General features: G+C 38.3%; 1 protein-coding gene across 1 annotated transcript in view; it reads left to right on the plus strand.

Annotated features, from left to right (window-relative positions):
• The first annotated feature begins 216 nt into the window (after positions 1-216).
• TASP1 (taspase 1) overlaps positions 217-15,318 on the plus strand; it is a 96,467-nt gene continuing 81,365 nt past the window's right edge. The window contains 4 exon segments of the mRNA XM_026094684.2: positions 217-372; positions 4,340-4,557; positions 6,356-6,423; positions 7,965-8,033. Coding sequence (XP_025950469.2) covers positions 4,413-4,557; positions 6,356-6,423; positions 7,965-8,033 — 282 coding nt within the window. The 5' untranslated portion in view covers positions 217-372; positions 4,340-4,412.

Here is a 15,318-nt window from a genome sequence, read left to right on the forward strand (position 1 = left end):
CTAAAACGTATTCACTGCGTATGCTAGGGAGACCAAATGATGTTTCTTTAAAATACGAATGCCGGCAACTACAGCACCCCGCCCCCACTGGGGGGAACGACTGTGGGCGCCTGGCCCTTTAATTCCACCCGTTCGCCCCGCCCCCGGGCTACGTCCGCCCCCCGCTCACGCTGTGATTGGCGCGCCGGCGGCCGCTCGCGCGGCATTCGCGTCTGGGCCGCCAATCGACACGCTGGTGCCTCCACGCCATTTCCGGTCGCCTGGCTGGCTCTGCCCAATAGCGGAGGGCCGGTGGGCGGGACGCCTCATCCTCACCGAGGCAACCGGCGGGCGAACGGTTCCGGGTGTGCGCGAGGCTGACGGTTGTGGCGGGTGAGTGCTGCGTGCCTGGTTCCGCCCTGCCCCGCCTTAGCCAGCCAATCCCGGGCTCCCCCTGTCCCGCCCCGCCCCGCCTTCCCGGGCCCGGACTCGCTGCTCCCCGCCTCAGGCCTGGCCGGGCGGCGGCGGGGCGTAACGGGCCGCGGTTGGCGCGAGCGCTCCAGTTCTCCGCGCGCCGCTAGCGGTGGGCCCCCCCCCTCACGTGGCGTCAGCGTGACGTCACCCCGCCGCAGCGGCTCCGCCTCCCCGCGGGGGCGGCACCCGGCTGTTGTCATGGCGATGGCGCGGGCTGGGGGGGGGCGGCTGCGTGGCCTTTGCCTCGCCGAGGGGATAAGCGTGGTTAATTATGCGCAAAGCTTCATTTCCCTGCTAAGGATCAGCTGTTTTGGCTTCTTTCCTTAAATACTAGGCACGTGTATTTGCTCTCTTAAAGCACTGTCAGCAAAGGATAGCCCTAAAGGTTTGAAAAAGCCTTCCTCAGAGGTACGAGTGTTTCTGATAATGGCAAATGTGCTTCTTACGTCAGTATACTTATTTAATTTTGCTGATAACTTTTCCAAATAAAAGTTTCTTTTCTGCTTTTCTGTGTCTCCTGGGTACTTATTTCCTTACCGGTTTCTTGCTTGTTCCCGTTTCCTCCTTAGCTCCCTAGTAAATCTCTAGCAGCTGCTCAGATGCTTGCTCATGAGGTTAGTTCTTTCTTACCAATGAGTTCGTGTTGCTTGTCGTCCTTCCTCCCCGGGCTCCTTATTTCTGCAGCAGGCACCTGCGGCCTTACAGCCTGCACCCTCCACACGTGCTCGCTCACTGCAGTGCTGAGGTGCTCCTTCCTTGATCCAGGCGTGGTGCTTCTCTGTTTATACAGAGATGCCTCTGGTAATACAGAGACAAACAAGCGCTTGTGCCTTTACTGTGCTCTGAGTAATCTCATTTCGTGTTGGCAAATGATCATTGTACAAGTGAAAAGCTCTTAAAAATCAACTGTCCTTTGCTACCATTAGGAAGTAGAAATACTGTGATGGAGTTATCAATATGTGTACATAGTGTATCTTTTTCTTGCTTCATCCATCTGTAGCATTTGCACGTGTTTGCCCAGTAGAGCTTCTTGCTATGCTATGGATATTAATTACACAGAGCTATAAATTGTGCAGGGAAGTGGCGAATGTCACCCCTTACTTGGCTAACAGCGTATCTATAGTACCTATGCCAAAGGAGCACACTGAATAACAGGCTCAGTGAATCTTTCCAGGTCTGATGTGACACTTAGCGTTTATCTACTTTTTCTGAGTGCCTGTAGGATTTCAGCTGTTACTTTTTTCAGTGTGCTTAGTTCTTTGGGCTACTTCTGTAAACTCTTTATGGTTAGGATGCTTCAGGAATCTAACTCGGGTATGTTCCCCTGCTGTTTCTATAGCTGTGCAGATGCTCAGTGCTGAAATGTGTGAGGAGGAAGGATGAGATCTGGACTGATGGATACGTGACAGCCAGGAAAGAGACGAGATAAATCCTAAAATAAACTCTGACAGGAAGGGTTAGGTCCAATGGGAACTTACGAAGTGGAAGCGGCGAGTTTGTGAATGACCCTTGAAAGGTCCTGAAGAAAGGGTTGGAATGGAAGGTGTTTGACAAGATTGACTTACGTGGAGAAAGTGTTATGAAGTGAAGGAAGTTATTATATATGTTGTCTTTTTACTTCAGATTGCCTGCTACTACAAATCAACATATTGTCAAACCCAAGTGTACGTAAAGCCTAACTACTTCTGTAACTTGGGTTACAGTTTTCAGGCCAAACATCACATTAGTCAGGTTTTAAGCAGCATCTGTATCTTGTTTTATTTTTTTTTAATGATTTCACTACCATCTTTGTTACTCTTCCTACCCCATATTATTTTTTTCAATTTCTGCAAAAATACGTGTTCCACATTTGCTCCTCTATTTTACTTAAGTCTTTGTCATATCCCTAGAGATGTAATGTATTGTGTGTGGTGTAGCAAGATATAGGGAAGTGGGGTTTCTAGCAAACAGACTCTGTATTTCAGTTTATGCTATATATTGCAGCCACTACCAATGGCTGTTGGAGATTTCTTAATTATTGTTATTTGCGAAAAGGAAGTAAGTTGTAGTGATTATGACTTTAGTTTTAGCTTCCAAGTTGATGGAAGAGAACATTATAATTGGATGTAGTCCATTAATGTTTCTTCTCTTTATGTGTATTTTAGTTGTCTTTCATTTTATATGCATATATATTATATTTATGATTATATATTTACAATTATAAAGGTAAATATAGCAAAAGTATAATATTATGTGACATTATAATATAAATATATACTTTGGGGGAAGAAATTTGGAAATAAATAACTTCCTAAAAAGCTGTCCCAGTTCCCATTACTGAATAGACAATTCTGGTGAACCAGTTTTATACTGATAAGGAATCTTGCCAAACATACTTTGCATTGTTTTGGTGGTTCAAATGTAGTTGCAGTTAACTTTTGGAATGAGCAATATAAAAATTTGCAAATTTGGTGATTTAAACCCTACATATACATAAACAGCTTCTTTTTTTCATTTCTTTTAACTTTCTAATATTTTTAGGTCACAAATAGTCCCTGTCAAGCTGGGTAGGACTGATATGTGCCATATTGGAATATCCTACTATGTTAGAGAGGTTTTCTTCATTCCTGTGGCAAAGCTACATGTCTGTTTACTTCTTGAAATATTTCAACATGTTGATTGTCTCAGTTTTGAATTTTACATGTTGAACTAGAGAAACAGTATTGTGTCAGGATAAATGTGTGTTAGGCTGTAGTAAGAAAACAAATTCTCTGTATTTACTGCTTCTCCAACTCCTGAAAATGCATCTTTCTGTGCTTTCATTTGAGAACTCTTAGTTTTGTGCACTGGAAAATACGGTCAATTTTTTCATGAACTCCCAATAAATAACAATGTTCTATTCCTAAGGGTTAAGATCAAAAAGCCAGCTAAAATGAAAGGGGTTACTAAATTATTTGAATTCAACTTAGATATGCTGTTGTTCATTAATAATCATGGTAGCTATTCATTTCTCTAGATAAACTTCCTCTGACTTTCTTGGGCTTATTTGTCATTTTAATTGTTTTAGAAATACTTTGCGATAAGAGAAGTACTTTTTTTTTTCTTTTTTTCCCTGGAAACTGATGGAGAATAATAAGGGTAGGGGGTGAAAGGGTGTGGAGGAGAGTTCATTGTAGGATCTTAAACAGTTATTCCTAAGAAATAGCAGCTTAGCAAAAGAAGGAAAAAGGTATGGCATTATTAAGTGTGATTTATATGCTGCAGTTCTCTGGAGCACATTTTCCTAGCTCCTTTTGTGGCAGTTGAATTTGTTTTAAGGCATGCATGAAACATCCACACAAAGTCATGCAGACAGATGCCACCATGTGATTTGAGCATGGCAGGTTCTGCCATCAAGCATGTGTGCTGTCTCTCTGCTTTTGCCAGCCTTGTCATAAGGCTGCTTTGAACTTTCCATGTCAGCAGGGAACGCCTCTTTTGAGAAGTTAAGATTTTGACTGTGGAGCATCATCACGTTGCAGACTAGCTAGGCATGAGTGCAGAAGTGTGTAATACTGTCAAATAAAAAAAGATCCTGGAAAGCAGCTTTCTCTCAGACACGGACAAGTCTTAGGTCAGCAATTCCTTAAAATGTCTGGAAAAGTTATTAGGTTCAAGTTAAGTCTCTTCAAAGGAGCCTGAAGGCTGATTTCCAGCTTGCAACATAGACTTTTCCAACTGAATTGATTATCTTAGGCCATGTTAGTATTGTTAGCTACGGAAGAGGCAGAACTTAGGAGCCCTTCTTTTGACAGAAATACTCCCCTTGCTTCAAACCCCTTGTCGTAATATTCTTTCAAAGGTTGATTTATATGAAATACACCTCTTGGAAATCAGTATCTAACACATGCATGTGATTTGGTTTTAGGATGATTCCTCTGCAGAGTTTATTTTTGAATGGAAGCATGCTCTTTTCCAGTAGAAGATGGTGATCTTAACGTATGATCATGGAGAAGGGGATAAGTTCAGTAGAAGTGTTACCTTCCAAATCGTCTCAGGTTACAGCTGTAAAAGTGGTGGTCAAAGAGCCCGAAACAAAGCAAACCCAAAGAGGGAAACGAGTGGGATTTGTGCTTGTCCATGCAGGTAAGATGCAGAAGCGTAACAGCTGGAACAGAAACACAGCATATGTGGACTTAAATATCAACTACAATTTCATATGAGGTTTGAAGCTACTAGTATATTAATGAAGCGGCATGAGCTTTGGATGTAAACGTGGGAGTGGAGAGTTTGACTCCAGCACTGGCTGGAGGATCTTGGAAGCTGGTAATAAAAATATAGGTAACTTTACTGGGTTGTGTGGGTGTTCTGACAGGTACATGGTTTTGCTCCTAAAAAAAAAAAAAAAATCCTTAAATTTAACAGGTTAAAATGTTAAATTCTGCAGTTATTTCTGCTAAGGTTGGGAGCCCTACAAGATGTGAGAGGTCTTCCAGTCTATTTCCTTACGCTTTGATCCTTTGCAGGATCAAATATAGCTCTTTTGTTACTGACGATTCCTTATCTAGTTTGTCCTTGAGGACAGTCTAGCTGAGACCTCCCGAAATCTGCTGATTTGTTGCAGAACTTCACTGTTTTTACCCTTTGAAAGTTTTCGTCCAGGTCTAGTTTTTTTTATCTTGTTCTTATTTAAGCTGACTATTATTGATTCTTTCTGCATGTAATGGAGAGGTCATCTAGTCATGTGTAAAGTAAAAATGATTTGTTATATGTGTCATATTCTTAGAAGTCATTAGTAATAGGCTGCTTCTTGAAGGCTTTTAATCTTGAAAATATTAGCCATGCTTGTATCTGGCTGTATATTTGGTTTTAGCATCTGTTTGATGGCACGAGGTGAAATTGAGCAAAGTAGCCTAGTGATACCTACAACATTTGAGAAGCCCACAAGATGCTTGGTTTAAAAAACAAAAACAAACAAAAACCCCAAAACACAAAACCCTGAGGCAAAAAAGTCTTCAAAGAACAAGTTTGATATTTGGGTTGGTATACGAAGATCCTGGTGTTCTATTTTAAGAGCAGATTGAGTTCATCAATATGTTGCTCTTTACTGGGTGACTTTACTCTTTTTAAATTGCTTCTTTTCTTCACTAGTGTTAGAACTGATTTTGTTAGAATTTCTCAAGACTAATGCTATGATAGATGGAGAAAGGGAACCTGAGGTATAATACAGGTATATTTCCCAAGTTTTAAAAAAAATAATTTTTGAATTGAACTTAAACATCAGTGTTCTTACTATGTTTGTTATTTTTATTTAGTCATCTAGTGGTCATTGAAAAATTTTTCAGATACGGAAACAGGGCATAGCAGCCAAAAAAACAGGGCAGGAAATGGTTAAATGCAGTAGGTCAGTTATTGTGACTGAAAATGGGAGAAAGATGAAACAAACAGTATGATCTCTACTTCAAGGAACCCTTCTGGTCTCGAAGTGGAAGCATTGAGCTCTAGTAGCTTAGTATAAAAACGAAAAAATGAACAGAATGGTCAGCTTGCAGATCAGAGGTAAAAAGGGAAGTTAGAGTTTGACTTAAAACCAGAACCCCCTTTTTTCCCCCAAATTGCAGAAGAAAAATGAAATAACTGTGCTGGAATTTCTGCAAGAATGAGCAAAATTGGAGTCTTCTGGAGAGTGTTTATATGAACAGATTGTATTATGCTGAGATTTATACCTGTATGCATCTACATGTGTGCTGTGTGGTCCATATATTACTATGTGTTTTTGAAATAATGTTGGAATGCATAAAGGTGTCAATCCTTGATTTAAAAAAAGGAAATGTCCATGTTATCTAAGATAAGTGTGGGTTTTGTCTGCCTGTGTTGTTGATATGAACTAAAGGCACCAGTTTGATAGGTAGTATAATCTCTTCTCCTTTTGCTCTAATTGTAGGTGCAGGTTATCATTCTGAATCCAAAGCTAAAGAATACAAGCATGTGTGCAAAAGAGCCTGTCAGAAGGTATGTCTTCCAGTACCACAGTCTTACAGTGGGTATATAAGCAATGCTTCTTCCAGAGATTCAGTAGCACTGTCCCTTCAGTATGAATAGGCATATCTGGTTGTAGCTGCTAAGACTGTATGAATTTCTATAGGGAAAACGCAACAGCAGCAGTTAATGTAATGGCCGTGCTGCATCAGCGGAATGCAGGCCCATAAGGTGCAGCACTGTTCTGTTTTCAGCAGGGGCAAATAGCAGACACCAAAGGAACGATGGGAGAACAGAACAAGTTCACAGTGGGACGTTTACAGAAAGCTTCCTACACTGTTCCTGTGGCTGTGGGCTTTCTGGAGCTTTATGTGGTGTCTTTGGATTTTTCCTTCATATGTGTCCACTTTTTTTGGAACTTACTTAAGCTCTAGCATCCAGAGTGCCCTGTGAATATATGGATTTCTAGAATTCCTTTCTTCTTGATAGCTCTAAGTTCTTAATGGCAGGGGAGGTAGAAACAACAACAAAAAAACCTTCTTTCCAAATCTGGAAAGGGAAAAATAGCAAGACTTTAATTTCCCTTGAAATTAAATTTTTGATCTCCTCCAGAAACTTTGTAGCTGGCAAGTTTCATCTACTAAGTGTCAGTTGAGAAGCTGGAAGACTGATCTCCAAAATTTGTAATGCCTGTGCTTTCTCCAGGGAGGAGCTGGGGAGCCTGACTGGCTTTTTAGAAGAGTCTCAGACTTGGCCTTTGATAATTAACACTTCATTTTACAGTTCTGTTGCTCAATCCTAATACCAATCTAATTTTGTAATCAGCAGCCTCAATTCATCCAAATTCAACATCAACTTCATTAAAGTTGAGTATTAGCCCTGTTGATATTCATTTTCTAGATAATTATGTGTTAAAAGAAGTTGTTGCTGTTGAATTTAAGTCTAATTTGAGATTCCATTTGGTTCTTTAAGCTAGGTAGCCAACATAAATGTCTTGTGTTAAGAACAAACAATACCAGGTTTGTCTTGCAACTAAAGATGCAGCCATAGCTGTTTTCTTGGGGTTCCCTGAGAGAACTTGGCTCTAAGGTCTTGTCCAGTATGGATCTGAGAAATTTCTTTTTGTGTGTGTATAGTTTAAAGATAATACTGTCTTTTTTGATTTGTTTTCATGTATCGGCTTTTAGATAAGCTTGCTTATTGATTCAGTTCATTTTGATGACAATTGCCCTGTACAGTACTAGGCATTCTTGTTGAATCTTGGAAGGGAAAATAATAATGTTTTGACTGAAACAGTGAGTGTTTGGGGGCACCAGATGTAAGAATTTATATTGCTATAAATTTGATCGTGCAGGAACCTGCTATTAAATGCAGTGTCTGAATGACTGAGTAATAAAATCATGCTTTCAGTTTCCCCTGTCCCCTAACCAGGTGCTTACCTACTATTGCCAGTGCCTCTTGTTTTTATGTCATTTTAAACTAATTTGGTGAAGATCCTGTCCTCAGGTAAATGTAGGGCTTAGCCATATAATATTAGAATTTCCTAATCATCAAGCAAAAATTCTGTTTTACAGGCAATTGAAAAGCTACAGGCCGGTGCTCTTGCAACAGATGCAGTGACTGCAGCACTTATAGAATTAGAGGTATGAATTTCGGACTAGCAGTAAATACATCTCTCAGGTACCTTGCCAGATTTTTCTGTAGGAAGATACTAACTTATATGGGAAATGTACTGAGTTTTCCCTTTTTGTGTCTTAAATTTACTGCCTGTGCAGACGTGGAAGCTATTCTGTAATTTATCTTTTGCTTTTTCATAGTGGTTTGGAGTAAATGTACTTAAAGACTTTCTAAAAATATAAACTAAATAAAAACTGTCTGCTTGGTGTGATTCTGTTGTCATCTTAGGTATGTCTTAGTCTTTAACCTACAAGAATAATGGTTATTAAATGCTTATCTAACACTCTGTATGGAACATTCTTTATTAATTTCTCTCTGACTTGCCAACCTATGGGTAGACTGCACTAGCTTCACTTCTTAGATGAGGAAAAAAATCATGCTACTGGTCACATATGTTAACTAGAAATTCTGTGGTATGTTCAATCCTTTGTACAAATATCTCACACTGAATTATGTTTCATTTCTTGAGATTATGATCCAAACAAATTAGTTAGTCTCTAGTAATCCTATTAACACTCTCGTGTAATAGTTCTAGTGATGTAACTGTCTCTGAGTATGCTGTCTTGGATTATATTATTCGTATCTTTTTCAGTTCTTCAGCATAATTCTAGAAAAGCGATTGTATAAGCGTAAGGCTGCTTATCTCTTGTACCAGTTAAGGGACTGTATGAAAATAAAGAATGTAAAGTTGTTTTCCATCTTACAACATGCTTTTGCTATGTGCGTAATGTAACACAGTTTTTAAAGGCTATTTTTCTTATGTTTTTGCTTAGTTTTCTGTATGATCTCTGATAGGATAGGCGTCTAGAAGCAGGCTGTTCAGAGAATTTTGACTTCATTAGAAGATAACGCTTTTTTCTGAATTTTATGACCAGCTGTGTAGAAGAATAGGATAAGTGCTGTTTGTATTTCAGAATGGTATGTGTTAAGAGCGTCTTGATAATCATGAGGAGACCAGCAGTTGCTTGTGAGACATTTGGAAGGGTATCTTTTTGGAGTGGTGAGATCTTACAGCATCTGTGTTCAGTGAAGGGTGCCTATAAAATAACGTAACAGAGAGAAAAGATAAAAGAATTTCTGAGATCTAAATTTGGAGATTTGGTCCCAAGTCCACTAACTGCTTATGGCAGTAATGATTGGAACAGGAATTCCCCTTTTCTAAGTAGTAATTGATTCTTCTTCTCCACCTTGGTTAGCAGAGGAAGAAGGCAAGGTAAGTGTTGAGCTGTAAAAATAATTTCCTGGTTTTGGAATTTATTGTAGTATTTCCAGAGAATTACCAGTGGATTTACTTACACATGTGTTCAGACAATGTTAATTAACATACTTGATGGGGTTAGTGTAAAGCAGGCAGTACCTACTTTAGTATGTGCTAGACGTACTGACTTACTGCCAAGACTTCAGTCGTACTTTAAGTTGGCAAGCTTTGCTGCTGTTAAACAGTACTTTTGGTTTTTATTGGACTGTTCAAATATGCTTTCGTGTGTTATCTTACACATTAAAATATACCTAGGTGAACGCAAATGGTATCTCTATAATGGAATTATTTATAATGCACTTTCCTAAACTACTAGTTACTACTGAATGCTAACTACTAGCTACTGTTATATCATAAGATTGTTCTCAGATCCAGTTCCTTCCTCAGTAGAATAAAATGTAGTTTATGATTTTTATAGTGTACCAGAGCTACAGATAGGAAAATATATTTTAAGAAGTTTAACTTAATAGCTATACATCTTGCAGCTGTGCCTAGGGTAAATATTTTATCTGTGTTTGTTATCCCCAAGAGACTTTTCTTCTTTTGCTTTAATAGATTTAAATACTCTGAAATGTCATCTGTGTAAGAAGTTACAGCTTTAAGATTAAACTAAAACCTATTTATGAAATTACTTCAATTGGCAACTGTCTTCTCCTTCTGTCTTGCTGCTGTTCTGATGATGCCGCTGTTCATTCCATTTTATTGTTTTGTAGTTGTCTCAAGTGGAATTTTTATGCATATTGTCTAAAACTTTTTTTTCTTCTTTCCTGTTTTTGAGATTAAATACTAATTTGTTCAGATTGTTGTACTGCTGTCATCACTGTAATTATTAGTTTTCATTTATTCATTAAGTGACCTATATAGTCTCTTAATTATGGGTCATTCTCTTTGTTCCTGTGGTGAAGGATATTGGGTTTGGGATCTGGGCTTCTTTTTAAATACTTATGTATGCAGTTACATTGAGGAAAAATCGAAGGCGTACTTGAAACAGTTTGCAGTGACAGTTTTTGGATCCTGTATGAGTAATTCCAAAATCTTAGACTGTCAGCTTTCAAAATGCTGAAAGGTTTGTGTCTGCTTTTATCTCATTCTAAACATGATCTCCTGAGATCTCTGTCGTTTCTGGAGCTGTATCTTCTGTTTTATATCCAATATGCTTTTTCTGTTGCTCTCTGAAAAGCAAAAATTGCATGTGGCAGATCAACAAAGCAAACAGAGTAACTTTTTCTCGTCAGTTATAGAACTTTGTAGGTAAAAAAGGTTTGCTTACTGATTGTCCCTCTAGTGAGCTATCACTTTCTCCTTTTCATTATGCAGAAAAAATACTGACTTTTTCTTAAAGTATTTTAGCATTTTGAATTGACAAATACATAGTGAAAATTTGTATGGAAACTAAGCTTGCTTGTTTACATCTGCCACTGTAATGCAGATTAAGACAAAAAAAATTTTGTGTAGTATGACAGATAACAGCAGTAGCAGCAATGAGAGATTCTGATGTGGAGTACTGTTTCTAACTTTTATTTTGGTTGCTGTAGAACACATTGCAGCGAGTTTATCTGAAATACTTAATCACTTTTAAAGTTCTCTAGACTCTTTAACTCTGTATTCCAAAAATCTGTAGTCCTTGCAAGACACAAATGTCTTTTCATGGAAGTGTCACAAAAGATGAATTTTTTCCCCCTCAGTTCCGCTCAATTACACAACTCCTATTACACAGAATTTCAGCTAATCCAAGAGGCATCACTTCAAAGACTTGTTGAGGCTCAAGGCTTGCTCTTGATCTTTTATGAGCAAGCTGACAGTTTGCTTGTGGTATGCTGTCTGTTTTTTGTTTTATTTTTGCAGGCTCTAAATGGAGGAGGAACAGCCATTCTTTGTTGGACTTGATGAATCTTGAGTGAAATAGTGTTCTGTGATTAAGATATAAGGCTAATAGTTATTAGAGAAAAGGTAGATTACTTTTGCAAACTAACAAGAGCAGCCGATCCAGAATACTGCTGAAATAACTGTGCTGGTCTTCATGAGCATCAGCTGTATTTGATAAGCTGATTAGAGGAGAGTTATGTTTTCCAGTTTGTGAGCTGTCCTTGTAGAGAAACAAATGAACATGTTACCTTTTCCAGTTTTTGATAATAGAAGGGTCTGGACAAGGTGCTTCATAAGATTCCTCACTTACAACGTACGCCTGTGCAAAGACGTGGTCACTGAACCATGCATTTTTGCATTCTTGCTATCAGCTGCCATATGAAGACTGAATTTCTCTTGAAACAGAAAGGGATTTGGGCTTTTTTTTTTTTTTTTAACCTGCAGTTTTCAGCAAAACTGCATGCTGATTGCATTTATGGCTGGCTGGGAGGATGATGTGCAATTTTAAGCTTTTGTGTGTGTAGACCTCTTCAGAGTCTACTCTTCAGGTATTGGAAACAAGAACATCAGCTGTAGAGAATGATTAAGATTTCAAACTCTTTCATTAGGCTAAGTTTATTATTACTGTGTGTATGTTGCTTGTTTATTAAATCTGTTTTCAGTAGAATGTTCCTTGTGAACATGATTTAAATTGGAATTTAAACTGACTGGAGAAGTGGATGTCATGTTCTGTTTTTTGATCAGCTTGCTACTAAAATTGGTCTGTGTTTTTTTTTTTTCTTTTTTTTTTTTGGTGGTTGAAAACAAAGGATATTTTTAACCTGTTAATGTACTCAAGCAGTGTCTTTTTTGAGTCTTTCAATAAAGTTTTGCAGTGAAATAATTCATGTCTTGTTGAATTGGATTATTGATTTTTATTTTTTAATTTATTTTATACTAATTAAGACCATTTTATACTATACAGTCTTAGCCCCAAGGACTTTTCTTTAAAGATAAAAGCACAGTGCCAGCAGCGTTATTGTAGTAAAGCGACTAGCAGTAATGCCTGTAGGCTTTGAATCCCTTTAAAAAGTTGCAAACAAACCTGGGCCAAAACTGTATCAGAGATGGAGGGAATGCTGACAGTGGACCGTTGTAACTCTTTGGCTAGACCTAATTTGGGACTAATAGTGTTGAGTAACTTCTTCAAGCATTCCAGCTTTGACCACAGCTAAAAACTTGAGCATGCTTGCGATTGCTGCCAGGGCATTTATAAGTACATCTTGAAGTAAAAAGGATTCTAAAAATAAAAACGATACCCTCAGTAGCATAAGAACTTTTACAAGATGAGATAAAACTTTGGAATATGAAACCATTATTTCACATCTTAAAGCTTTCCGTTATCTCCTTTGCTACAGATTTGTGTTGTAAGTTAGAGATCCCTCAGTGATGGAGTAATTGCCAGGTAGTGCAGTATTTTTCACATATTTGAAAGTTTCTGTTTTGTTAGAAAGCTTTGAATAGCCTCTTTTTTTTTCCCTCTCCTCTTTTTTACTTTTACATGGTAGCAGGATTTGCTGTTAACCTGCAAAGCTTATGCCAGTTTTATTTCCTTGTCTCACTCCTTTGATCTGCTTAGAAATATAAAGGCTAATCTCTGCTTGCATCTTTTAAATAAAAGAAATTCTTAAAGATGCCTTCTGTATTATAACCTCTTCCCTCCTTTCCCTTCCTCCCCTACTTGGATAGATACTTTGATTGTGTCCCCCTTGTCCCGTGATAGTCATATAGTTGTTTATGCAGTACTACACTTCTGTAGTTCAGGATAGAAAGAGACTGCTTCAGTAAGCTCAGCGTATTTTTCCCCTTTGAAAGCATACAGAATTTCTGCTTTAATAATGTTTCTGCATGCCTAAAAGGTTTTATATTTTAATTTTTAAATCCTTCTTAATTTTCCTAAATTATATTGCACCATTTATTATCAGTCTTCAAATCTTTTGGTCAGACTTTGCAGTGATTCGTGTTTTCAAAAAGAGATGTATTTATGTGATGTGTTTCATGTCCTTGCCTTTTTCTAGGAGTAGGTGCGAATTTCTGTTTCCATTTGTTGTAAAGTATTTTTTTTTTCCTGCCCCATTTCAAAGGCTTTATGTCTCATCTCCAAGAAACTCTGGTAGGTATCAGAAATTCCATGCTGTTCACAGCCAAATCCTGAAGCATCTGAAGTTGTTATCAGATCAGCTGTCATATCTGTGCAGTTAGAGCAGGCCATCTTTCTCTTGGCAGTTCTGAGACCATCTTCTCAACTGGCTGCAGTCTGGGATTGTAAAGCTGAGTAAAGCTTCACAGGCATTCTGAACACATGCTTGGAACTGGGTCTTTATTTCTTTTTCCTGAAGAATTTATTGATGTTAAACTGACTATATTGGTAAGATTCCTTCCCTGTCCTAAAATGAAAGAGGTATGCCACCAAAGAGGCATTTACAATTTTATTGGTTTAGGGAATCTTCTTTCCCCCTATTCTGTAGGGAGAAACTGAGGTGGTGTTCCTTGTCCTGGGTTCCTCTGAACAGCTGATCTGTTTGTGCATCCTCAGTGCTGTGCCGGTGAAGGTGCAGCTTCAAAGCATTAAACACATCTTGATTTTTAGCAATAAACTGAACTAGTGCCACTCTGTTGTCTGTATTTTTTTTTTCCTATCCTCTCTTGATTATTATATTTATCAGGTGATAGAGAGCTTTGTGTCTTGCTTGTGCAAGGATTCTGGATAGTGTAACTAAGACTTCTGTTTTGATGTTGGGTCCTTCCTACTCATTTATTTGGCCATGACATCCGTTCTGAAGATATCAGCGCTCTCTGCTTTGTGGCTGTGGCAGACCTGGAAACCACAAAATATTTACCCTTTGCTAATGCTTTTGAGTATAATGTATTGAATGAATGTTTTTGGAACAGAACCTTAGAAATATGTCTCCTGGCTTTCAGGTGTGGACAGCTCTAGGAGTAAGCATTGTTCATCCTAATGCGTTCCTGTTTTTCTTTTGTTCCTCCTTGTACTTTCCGCCATTCTTGTTCGGATCCCTTCCTTCAGCTGCTCTTCTGCTCCTTTTTCCCCCTAGAACTTCACTGGCTGAATTTGCCTGGGGAACAATGAAGTTGGCTAAGTGAGCTGCTGCTCTGCAGTCTTCTACCTTTTCAAGGCCATCATCTCAGTACCTTTTTTTTTTCCCCCTCTTTCGCCCTTTCTAGGGAAAGTTCTTCACTGTGCACCAAGTTGCCAATCCAAAATCTATTATGGTGTGGGAAAAGTTGTATATAAAATTCTGTACTATTTCTCAGATGCAGAGGAAAAAGCAGAAAATTAAGATGAATAGTGTAAAATGAATCTGTTGGAAGGATCACCATCTGTTTCCTACATTAATGAATCTTCAGTGTTATCTTTAACCTTAAAAATTAAGAAAGATGCATTTATGATAACTATTTTGAACACTAAGAGCACTTTAAATGTCTCATCTCTGTAAATTAGGATCAATATATTGAAAAACAGGTTTGGCATTTAGTCCTCACTGGTCATTTAAAAGTTAACAAAAGAATACTGAATTACTAACAAACTTTATTTTTCATTTCTGTGTACACCCTCTTTCTTTGTTTCCTTGTATTCATTATAAATTACATGCACAAAAAAGAAAACGGTTTGTTTAACATTTAAGATGGAACTTAGAGCTGTTTCCAATGGATTTGTTTCATGATTCAGCTTATATGTACTGTAGTGGTATGACCATCTAACGTGAATGATGCTTTCCCAAGTCATCTCTCTTTGCACAGAAACATGGGTTACTGCGACACATAGTTCACCATCCTTCTGCACTTGATATATAAATATTTCTCAGACTCTATCTACTTAATTTTCCTTATTCTAGTGATTACTTCACCGGCATTTTTATACTATAAACTCTTTTGTCAGAGTATACTAAATGAGTCCCTTCCTCTTATGAAGAGTTTCTGTGAGGCTCTGTGAAACAATAGAACAAATCGCCCTCATTATTTAAGTTTCTTTTCCCTTTTGCTGGGAGTAGCATTTTCTTCCCATTGTAATTGGATAGTGACAGCTGCACAGCCATTCTTTTTTTGCCACACAAGGTTGTTGTGCT

This window comes from Dromaius novaehollandiae, chromosome 3 (genome assembly GCF_036370855.1).
Source record: "Dromaius novaehollandiae isolate bDroNov1 chromosome 3, bDroNov1.hap1, whole genome shotgun sequence".
Lineage (NCBI taxonomy): Eukaryota > Metazoa > Chordata > Aves > Casuariiformes > Dromaiidae > Dromaius > Dromaius novaehollandiae.